This window comes from Cibotium barometz, chromosome 1, assembly GCF_041138505.1.
Source record: "Cibotium barometz isolate CiBa-2024 chromosome 1, ASM4113850v1, whole genome shotgun sequence".
Taxonomy (NCBI): domain Eukaryota; kingdom Viridiplantae; phylum Streptophyta; class Polypodiopsida; order Cyatheales; family Cibotiaceae; genus Cibotium; species Cibotium barometz.
In genome coordinates this window covers 57,779,454-57,789,618 of record NC_141046.1, presented here as the reverse complement: position 1 = coordinate 57,789,618, position 10,165 = coordinate 57,779,454, and the positions used below count along the sequence as shown (strand labels likewise).

Here is a 10,165-nt window from a genome sequence, read left to right as displayed (position 1 = left end):
CATTTTAGAGCTATATGTGAGAAGGAAATAGGTTTGCAAATTAAGTGTTTGAGATCAGATGAAGGGGGAGAATACTTTTCCAATGAGTTTTCAAAATTTTTGAAAATGCATGGAGTTCAAAGGCAATTTTTATGTAGGTATACACCTTAGCAAAATGGGGTTACTGAAAGGAAAAATAGGCACATTGCTGAAGTTGCACATGAATTAATGAGTGAGAAGAATATGCTGCATCATTATTGGGATGAAATAGTCAATATAGCTATGTATATTATGAACATGATTCCCACTGTTGTGGTGTACATGATGTGACGCTTAAAGAAAAGTTCATAGGTAGAAAACCAGATTTGTCACACCTTAAAGTGTTTGGATGTATTGCATATGTACATATTCCAGATGAGAAATGCACAAAGTTGGATCCAAAAGTAGAGAAATATGTATTGTGGGGTACTCGTTGAGCAAAAGGGGTACAGATGCTATAACCCTACTACACCTTAGTTGAGTTTAAGTAGGGATGTTGTGTTTCATGAGATGAGTAGCTGATACATGGATGTAAAAGATGTTACCGAGGTTGATGTAAAAGAGAATGTGGTTGCAAAAAATGCAGGCTTGTAATAACAAGCTTTGAGTGGACCACCAGAGTCCCCTAGCAAGTCTAATGAAAAACCTTGGAGTGGAAGATTGCGGGAGAATGTAATGCAAGCTCTTCTAATGTATCACAGAAGGGCAACGAAAAAGTTGATGAGTCCACCTATATACCTCATTTGTTAGCTGGACAACATGGTTATGTTGATGGAGACTAGTAGCTCAGAGCAGAGCCAGCCTAGATGAGGAGCTTGGCATTCCTAGTGTCAAGAAATCACAAGTTGTAGGTAAAGCTCTAGGGAGCAATCCAAGTCCACACAAGTTTGGACGTACTAGAAATCCAGTGCAGAGGCTTACTTATGATGTTATGTAGCTCACAATTATGCATACATGGCTAGTGTTGTGCAAGATGTTGAGCCAACATATTATGAGGAGGCAATTTGGTAATGTGCAGTGGCAAAATGCCATGGATGAGGAAATGGCTGCATTAGATGTAAACCAAACTTGGGATTTGGTTCCATTGCCAGAGGGCAAGTAGGCCATTGGCTATAAGTGGGTGTTGAAGATAAAACACAACTCAGATGGAACCATTAGCAGGTATAAGGCAAGGCTAGTTGCCAAAGGTTATGCACATACTCATGGTATAGATTATGAGGAAACATTCAGTCCTGTCACCAAAATAGCAACCGTGTGAGTTGTCATTGTTGTGGCTACATCAAAAGGTTGGGTGTCACATCAAATAGATGTAAAGAATGCCTTCTTGCATGGTGAGTTGCAAGAAGAAGTGTATTTGCAACAGACACCTAGTTATGAGAATTGGATCACGTGAACCATGTATGGAGGCTTCGTAAAGACTTGTACAGGCTGAAGCTAGAGCATGACTTGACAAGATTGCACAATATCTTGTCACAATTGGTTTTTGTATGGTTGATGCTAATCACTTATTGTATGTGCGCATGAGTGATAAGGGAAATTGTTGTCATTACCGTGTATGTGGATGACTTGATTATGGTGAGTGATAGAGAAGAAGAGGTTCAGAATGTAAAGGGTCTCCTCAAGATGAAATTTGACATGAAGGATTTGGGAGAGCTGCGTTACTTCTTGGCAATTGAGGAGATCAAAATGCCTGAGAGCATATGGTTATCGCAACGACAATATGCTTTGGATATGCTGTCAAAGTATGGTATGGCTGATTGTAAGCCGATTTCTATGCCATTAGATGTGAATGAGTGAATGCGAGCTATGTGTTGGAGAATCCCACTATGTATAGGAGCTTGATCTACATGACAATCACTAGGCTAGATTTGAACAATTTGAACTACACAGTTGGGCTTGAGAGCCAATTTATGTAGGTACGGTCGAAAACCTCATTTGGATGGTGTACATCGCACATTGCGCTATGTGAGGGCCATTGTTGATTATGCCCTATTTTATGAGGCTGGTGTACCATTGGAGCTATATGGTTATACGAATGTTGATTGGGCATAGGATCTCAGACAGGAGATCTACTAGTGGATTTGTATTCTCATTTGGGAGTGCTGTTGTGACATGGAGCACTAAGAAGGAGCCCATAGTTGCATTATCAAGTACTGAGGGAGAGTACATGGGTGGTGCAGTAGCAACATGTGAGGTAGCTTGACTGCGCAAGCTACTTGTTGATTTGGGGTTGCTTATAGCTAGGAAGGTTGTCATATACTGCTACAACCTTTGCATCATACAGTTGGCGGAGGAGCCCAGTGTTCCATGTGAGGACAAAACTTATCCAGATCCACTATCAGTTGGGGTTGCTTATAGCTAGGAAGGTTGTCATATACTGCTACAACCTTTGCATCATACAGTTGGCGGAGGAGCCCAGTGTTCCCTGTGAGGACAAAACTTATCCAGATCCACTATCAGTTCATCAAGGAGAAGGTCTTGGTGAGCGAAATTGACTTGGTCTACATTAGCAGAGAGGAGCAGACAGCTGGCATTTCACCAAGGCCTTGAGAGCTAAGAAGCTCTGTAGATTTCGGACTATGCTTGGAGTTCGTCAAATGGAGTTGAGCTTGTGGGGGGATTACCTGTGATTTTGCTTTTGCTAATTTGAAGAGAAGTTTTGACGCAGGCAACCTTTTTAAGTTGGTGTGATTATAGCATTTTTATTATTTGGAAATCATTTATGACGTGGAAAAACCTAGTGCAAGATAACGGGCCAGGCCTCGCTAGAAGAAGGTAATCCCCCAATTGAGAGAGAGAGAGAGAGAGAGAGAATCTTACCTTTGCTACCTGAAAGATGGCTTTTGTGCACTTGGAGATGACTTTTGCTAATTTGAAGAGAAATCTTTACGCAGGATTATAGCTTTTTTATTATTTGAATATCATTTACGACGTGGCTGCCTGTGTAAATATATATTTGAATCTAGGAAATAACTTTTTTCCCCAAGCTCTGCTAGCTCTGGAACGCGCTCTGCTTGCTCTGTGTGTGTGTGTACGAAAGGCTGCTATTGTTTTCCTGTTGCATTGATGTGAAACAGTGTGCTGCTGGGAAGCAGGTTGCTATTGTCGATTTGAAGAAGCAGCAGCAGGAGGAGGACCAGCTGTGTCAAGAATTCAAAGGAGAGTACCAAGATCAATGCTTGGTATGGCCCCCCTGCACGGCCATTTTGCAGTCGAGTGGTTGGGGGAAATCGAGAGCTGTCTGAGTGATGGTCTTCTATTTCAGCTTGATGAACCCGAAACACACCGGGTACCCCGGGTCCATCAAGCTAAAATAGAAAACCATCACTTGGTCTTCTCCGGCACTTTAGGAACATCACAAAGGCTGAGCATGCATATGCACTTCTCCGTGCACGTTTTGATTGGTTGTCTGAGCAGGGCACTTTCCCGAGCAAGGAGGATCTGTTCAGAGATCATCAGATGAAGCGTTATCATCGTATACTTCCGAAGATTCGGACTCAACCAGAATGTAGCAAGAAATGTATGATAGACGCATGCGATGAAGCAATGGCTGGACACGCCACATCTCTCAGAAGCTCGAAGCCTCCCCTGAAGCTGCCATGAGAAGGGAGTTCCAAGGAGAACTTCCGGCTTTTTATTGACACCACATCAAGGGTGTCAAATTTTAGGGTGTCAAATTTCACGCCTGCATCCAGGTATGATCCCAGTCTCAGAGTTCTTTCAGGTTGTGTGTAACGTACCTATACCAAGAATTTTCCATATTTGATCGTCCAGGTATGATCCCAGGCTCAAAGTTGTTCGAGGTCTGAGGAATCTCTTTGCACCTTTTTCAAGACTTCCAACATTTGATCTCATCTCTGCATCCACGTCCTCCACGAGCTTAGACACCATTGCTTCCGCACAAATTTGGTTCAGACAGGCAGGCCACTTTGGGCTGCCAAAAAGTTTTCCAAACAAGAGTGGATGAGTGAGATTTTGCAGTTAGCACAGAGCAGGCTTCTTGGGGGTGTTCTGATAAATTCAGAAGAAGGTCATAACCTATTACGGTCCCCGCACTTGTCATTGGTGCTTTTGGGCCATCGCATAGGAGTGGACGTCTGTCCTCAATCTTCAGCTGCGCAGGAGCATGTGGCTTCACACATGACTGCATGCTTGCATGTTTCGGCATCCTGGGAATATTTGCTCTGCACTTCTCTGCCTGAGCCTGCCTTAAATGAAGCAGCTGCAATTGCTTTGAGGAGAAACATAGAGTTGATGTAGCAGCAAGTACGTCAATTGAATTCGTTGTTGCTCAATGGCATTGCATCTGCTGGGGAAAGGGGAGAGCTGGTTGCAAGGTTTTTGCTGATCCATGCCATGGATAGTCTGCAGCAAGAAGATTCTCCTACCAAACCTGTGTTCTTGGAATTTTTTTTGAAGGCTTTTGTACCTAATTTTAAGGAATTCCCACCTGAATTAGAGCATTTGAACAAAGCAAAAGTCTTCTTCAATGCATTCCATCGCTACTTTGGGAAGCCTTCAATCCAAGATGCAAGAAGATTTTTAAAGAAAGGCACTGCAATGATTTGTGCCCTGATGCAAGATGTCATGACCCTGTGAAAATGGAACAGCACAAGTGTGGGCATGGTGGTTGCTAAGCAAAAATATTAAAAGATTCACATTTGGGGTGCCCGGACAAATGAGAATGAGGTGTGGACACTTCAGATGTGAAGGGGGACAAAAACATTAATGTTTTTGATGTTTTATTGATGGTTGCCCCTAGGCCTTAGAGGCCCCTAGGGAACTTTAATGTTTGTTAAAGTTGGGGCCCTAGGATAAGTTTGGAGAGGGGACAACTCCACTTTTGGAGTTGCATGCCTCTCTCACCTCTCTCTCTCTCTAGCTTTTGGGAGTCGTGTAACCTCTAGCGTGGAGAAGGAGAAAAGAAGCTGGTCAACTGGTTTTTGGCTGTGAAGAGAGCAGGCTGAACTGAACATAGGCCGTACAGACCACGTGGCTGCAGGCCGTACAATCAGGCGGCTGCAGTGCTATTGGGTACTGGCTCAGGCGGCGCTTACAGGCATAGTCAACAGGCTGAAAACAGTACAGACCGTACTGTACGGACAGAGCAGGTGGCTGCAGTTCCATACAGCCAGTTTAGGTGGCGTTTATTGTACTCCCATACAGAGCCCGAAAAGAAGAAGAAGAAGGTGCGTTCTAAGAACCTTCCTCAAGGTCATAGTGGTGCCATCCCACAGGATCCATCTTTTGGATAGTTTCCGAACATGCAGCATGCTTATGGTGGTAACTCTCAGAGTTCCTTCTTTGGGCAGCCATCTACTCCTCAGCAGACTATGCGTCCAGGTTATTTTGGTGGTGGCTCTGTGTTTCAATCTATGACTGAGGGTTATCCTCAGGGAGGCATGGGTATGCCAGGGCCTTTTGGAGCTAATTTTCAGCCTGGTATGCAGGGGAATATGTATGATGGTATGTAGTCCGGTATGCAAGGAAATATGTTTGGGGACATGTAACCTGGAATGCAAGAAAATATGTATGGTAGTATGCAGCCAGGTATGCATAATGGAATGTTTGGAAACATGGCTGGAATGTATGGCATGCCTGTTGGAATGGGTAATGTTGACCTTATGATGGGCATGAATGTTGGGGGCAGCAATCTTGCAAAGCCACTTCCATATGATAATCTAACGCCTATGGGAAAGGCGAAAGATTATAAGGAAGGGGGAGCTGCTGTGAAATTTGATACATTCAGTGGAGCCAAAGATAAATTAAAAGCACTTACCTCGTTACAGCAGTTTGATGCTGCTTTTTCTGGTGGGAATTACACAGAGTCCTCTAAAGTGAGGAAAGCTGCCACTTTTCTCAAAGGCAATGCTTTGCAGTGGTGGTCTACTCTTCTTCTGCAGAGCATAGCACCCACTACAAGGTAGGTCCATACGTACGGTACGTACGGTACGGTACGAGTACGGTACGCAGTACAGTACGGTCTTCGAGCAAAAGTACGTAAAGTGCGTCAATATAATATATATATAAATTAGATCCACTGGTACATATCATTGAATGTCATTCATGAAACATAAACTTTGAATGGTTTAAACTTTAAACATTGAACATTGAAAGAGTAGAGATTCAAGAAGGAAACAAATGAACATAAGGTAAAATCATGATTACAGAAACTCTGAGCATGCGCAAAGCGCTACAAGTAAAGAAACCGATACAAAGGACACGGGGGAAAAAACCTCTCCTAAAGAGAGTAAAAAGTGCCCCGGTCAACCTAGGTCCTGCAAAGGCTACTCATCATCATCAACACCTGATGATGAAGCTGAATCAGATGGGACGTCTCCATCGGTAAGGACATTCCCATCAGAATCATACTCAGGCTCTACATAGGGTACTCCCTCATGATCATCTAGCATCTCCTCTGTAGCTACTGTCGATGTCTCCGCATGTGATGTGGTAGATGTGCGTCGTTCTCGTCCTCGACGAGTCCCGCGCCTAGCGCCTCGTCTACCTCGCCCGCTCGACTGCACAACATGCGCATCACCACTGGGCTCAATGTCATACGCCTTGGAAGAAGCCCGAGTCACCCTGCGGTCTATACTCTCCAGCTCTCTGTGCAACATGCGAATTATCTCCTCCTGCTCGTTTCTCAATGCGGTCTGCGCCTCTTCTGCGGTAGCAACGTGCTCCAGAGATAGAGGATCAACCTGTCAATAACAATAAACATGTTCAATGCGAATTGTCTGTGACCATGGCATGCCAAAAATGCTGGCAGCTCTGAGCTGCATGCATCATAATATTGTTACTTGTATATACTAATGTCTAGACTCTATGACACAATCAGTCACCTGCATAGGATGCTCAAGTTTCTTAAGATTTTGAACCAATCGAAGATTGGCTCGGCAATAAACCAAGCGTTCCAACTGGCTGGTCTTGAGTTTATTGCGGATCTTTGTATGAATAAGAGAGTAGGCACTCCAATTACGCTCACACGCACCAGCTGAACAATCCTACAAGTAATAAAAGTCTTAAAGTAATCAAAACCTATTTATTATCACACATCGTTTTCCAAATTCCATTTAGGGAGTTATTGTCACTCACTTGAGAGAGGACGCGCAATGCCACTTGTTGGAGTTGGAATGATTGATAACCATAAATCAACCACCAGTTAATCGGGGCCTTTGCCTCGTCTTCCTTGTTGCATGAGGTTCTGCTAAAAGCGGCACCCAAGCTATGCATGTAGGATACCATGGAGTTGTTTACCTCTGACTGCTGCTCCTGAGGATAGGTTGCCTCCAAGTACATGTCGCGCATGGTAAGAAGCTCTGGATTGCTTATGGTCTCATCCTTTCGATAAAGAGGATGAAGGAGTGCAGCCATGCCATGAATTGGGCGAGACATGTACTCCCAACGCGTCTCTATAATCTGATTCAGTTCTCTAATTCTAGAGAGGAAAAAAGAGTCAAGACCAAAGTTATAATAAGAGCAATTTAAAATGATTGGTGCGATAAACATGTGACGTGCACTTGACAATGGCTTACCTGTCTTGAGACACCACTGTGGACCGACTAATCTCTAGCCGCATCCTCCTAAACATGTGGTAGAGGAGACCCATGGTAGATCCCTCCATGTCTGTCATGCGCAAGAGAAAGAAGAGCGGCTTCAGCAACTTGACAATCTTTGCTGTCTCCTCCCAAAAATTCTCGTCCAAGATCTTACGTTGGACATACTTTGTAGGCTCTGAATTGCAATGTCGTGGATCTTTCCACGTTGGATCAACCACAGTGGCTTGTAGAGGATCATGGAGCCTCTGCAAACGCTCCAAGACCATGTATGCATAAGCGAATCGAGTCTTGGAAGGCCGTACCATATCAAGCCCGGGGCTCTTGCTGCGAAAGAGCGCCAATGCTTTGTGCTTTTTTCTGAAAAAGGTGGTGATGCGATTGGCATCCGCCAACACTGGCTGCACCCAAGTAAGCTTCCCCACATCCTCCATTAATAAATCCAAGCAATGTGCAGCACATGGAGTCCACACAATGCTTGGGAACTCACCTTCTACCAACTCTCCCATCCTCCTACAGTTGGAGGCATTGTCAGTGACCACCTGTACAACATTTTCTGGACCCACCTCTATGATGGCTTGCCTAATGTGCTGATATATAAATTCAGCTGTAACACTCTCACCTGCCTTACCAGCATCCACCGCACGCAAGAAATAGGTGCCAAAACATGATGATACAAGAATGTTTATCATGTGGCGCCTTCGGATGTCGGCCCATCCATCAGACAAGATGGTGCATCCAAACTTTCTCCAGCTGTGCCGTATTGGTTGCAGCGCCACATCTATCCTGGCTTTCTCCTCATCTAGCATGCGTGTCCTCATTTGTTTGTATTCGACCCCGTGCCAATCCTCGCACGAACCCACAGCGGCTATTGCTTGAACCATCTTCTTCCATTGGTCCGTGCGAAGCACATTGAAGGAGATATTGCATTGTATAAGTGTGCGTGCAATCTCTATCTCGGCAACCCTTTGCCGCTCCTTTACCCATGCGGTGCTAAAGATGCGAGATGGGAGAGTGGTCTGCTGTTTAGAAGAACTATCACAATGCATGTCGGAACCTGCACCTTCCTCCATAATGCTCTCCTCTACTCTTGCCCTCTTTCTACTAGGCTGCCCCATTGCACTAGAGGATCCTGTAGCAGCCGTTGGATTAACAAATGCAGCTCGAGGAGGAAGAGGATCCAACAAATCCTCGTCTTCAGCTGCCATGGCTGCACCCTGTGAAGCCTTCAAATTTTGCTCGGCTATCACCTTATTTGCTATGTCGCGTGGCACAGACTTGCAAGCTGAAATGCCATTGCCACCGAGACCCGATACATGAGAGATGAGGCGAGTAACTGAACTTTTGAAGTCACCTCCACAATACCGGCATCTCCATTGGTTGCTCTTCTCATCATCTTGGAGTGTGTGAAGCTTCCAATAGGCATGTCGTTTCTTGCCCATGGCACACAGAGAGAGAGAGAGAGAGAGAGAGAGAGAGAGAGATGTGTGTGTGTTATTTTGGAATTTGGATGTGTGTGTGTACAGTGTACACGCTTGTCACTATGTGTGTGTGTGTGACATGTTTGTGTGTGTGTGTGTGTGTGTGTGTGTGTGTGAGAGAGAGAGAGAGAGAGAGAGAGAGAGAGAGAGAGAGATTATTCAACCTTCAGTCGTGTGTGTGTGTGTGTGACATGTTTGTGTGTGTGTGTGTGTGTGTGTGAGAGAGAGAGAGAGAGAGAGAGAGAGAGAGAGAGATTGCTTGCAGCCTTGCTGAGTGTGTGTGTGTGCGCCAGTAGTCTGCGCGCTGCTGGCTGCATGTGCGCGTTGTTTTTTTTTCATTTTTCTTCTCGTTTTTTTTCTCTCTCTCCCGTTTGTTTTTCCGTTTTTTAATTGGGCCCGTTTTCTGCAGCCCGCCGAACCCGTTTTTTTTTTTGTTTTTTTCTACTTTAAGTTTGGCCCTTTATTTGGGCCATGCCTTATAAATAATAAAGGCTAATGAGCCCAGCCCAGCCCCGCCCCAAAAAAATGACCACCGACGCTCAGCATTAAAGAGACGACGCCGACCTGCAACACGTGGAAAAAAAAAATAGCACACGCCCTTAACGTTCCGTACGTACAAAAACGTACGTACGTCTAGAACGCCTCACATCCAAGTGTACGCGTACCTGACCCAACCCTGACCCACTACTTGGGTGGTTTCATCCATGCGCAATGCAGTGAGGGTGGGTGGGACATGGGCAACAACAATATCTCAGAATCAGCCTGAAGCTCTTATACCAATGACACATGCGGAAAGCTCTGGGAGTCTTCTTTCAGTCCTAAACACCATCCTGGAACATGCTTGATGCAAAACGCATACACAAGATAGAGAAGAGAGAGAGAGAGAGAGATAGCTGAGTATTCAGTATATTCTAGGCTGCCCCATCAAAAGGTGGTGAAACACCTAATCTAATCCTAAGTCTATGACCCAGTCCAAGGAAGGATTAAATGATCAAAAACGATGAGCAAACATACTTTAAATGCCATATGCACGCCCGTGCCATCACTAAATCATCTGCATGAACATTGAACTCGAGCAAGAAAGCTGAAAAATCTGGGCATGCTTCG

At 44.8% G+C, this 10,165-nt stretch overlaps 2 protein-coding genes across 2 annotated transcripts; both read right to left on the bottom strand.

Moving 5' to 3' along the window:
• Nucleotides 1–6,156: 6,156 nt before the first annotated feature.
• Nucleotides 6,157–7,921, bottom strand: LOC147642231 (uncharacterized). Its single transcript, XM_086804160.1, has 4 exons — nt 7,557–7,921; nt 7,117–7,459; nt 6,864–7,025; nt 6,157–6,722 (listed from the first exon to the last, which is right to left on the bottom strand). The coding sequence occupies exons 1-4, from the start codon at nt 7,883–7,885 to the stop codon at nt 6,306–6,308; spliced, it is 1,251 nt and encodes a 416-aa protein (XP_086660286.1). The 5' UTR covers nt 7,886–7,921; the 3' UTR covers nt 6,157–6,305.
• LOC147642230 (uncharacterized) lies at nt 7,887–9,019 on the bottom strand. Its single transcript, XM_086805582.1, has 2 exons — nt 8,068–9,019; nt 7,887–7,978 (listed from the first exon to the last, which is right to left on the bottom strand). The coding sequence occupies exons 1-2, from the start codon at nt 9,017–9,019 to the stop codon at nt 7,887–7,889; spliced, it is 1,044 nt and encodes a 347-aa protein (XP_086661708.1).
• Between the last annotated feature and the right edge of the window lie 1,146 nt (nt 9,020–10,165).

Coding starts and splice junctions, on each gene's coding strand:
- LOC147642231 (XM_086804160.1), bottom strand. CDS start 7,885: ATGGTACGGCCTTCCAAGACTCGATTCGCTTATGCATACATGGTCTTG. Junction 7,026..7,116: donor CATTGCGCGTCCTCTCTCAA/GTGAGTGACAAT, acceptor TATTACTTGTAG/GATTGTTCAGCTGGTGCGTG. Junction 6,723..6,863: donor AACTTGAGCATCCTATGCAG/GTGACTGATTGT, acceptor TGTTATTGACAG/GTTGATCCTCTATCTCTGGA.
- LOC147642230 (XM_086805582.1), bottom strand. CDS start 9,019: ATGGGCAAGAAACGACATGCCTATTGGAAGCTTCACACACTCCAAGAT. Junction 7,979..8,067: donor GATGGGAGAGTTGGTAGAAG/GTGAGTTCCCAA, acceptor ACTTGGGTGCAG/CCAGTGTTGGCGGATGCCAA.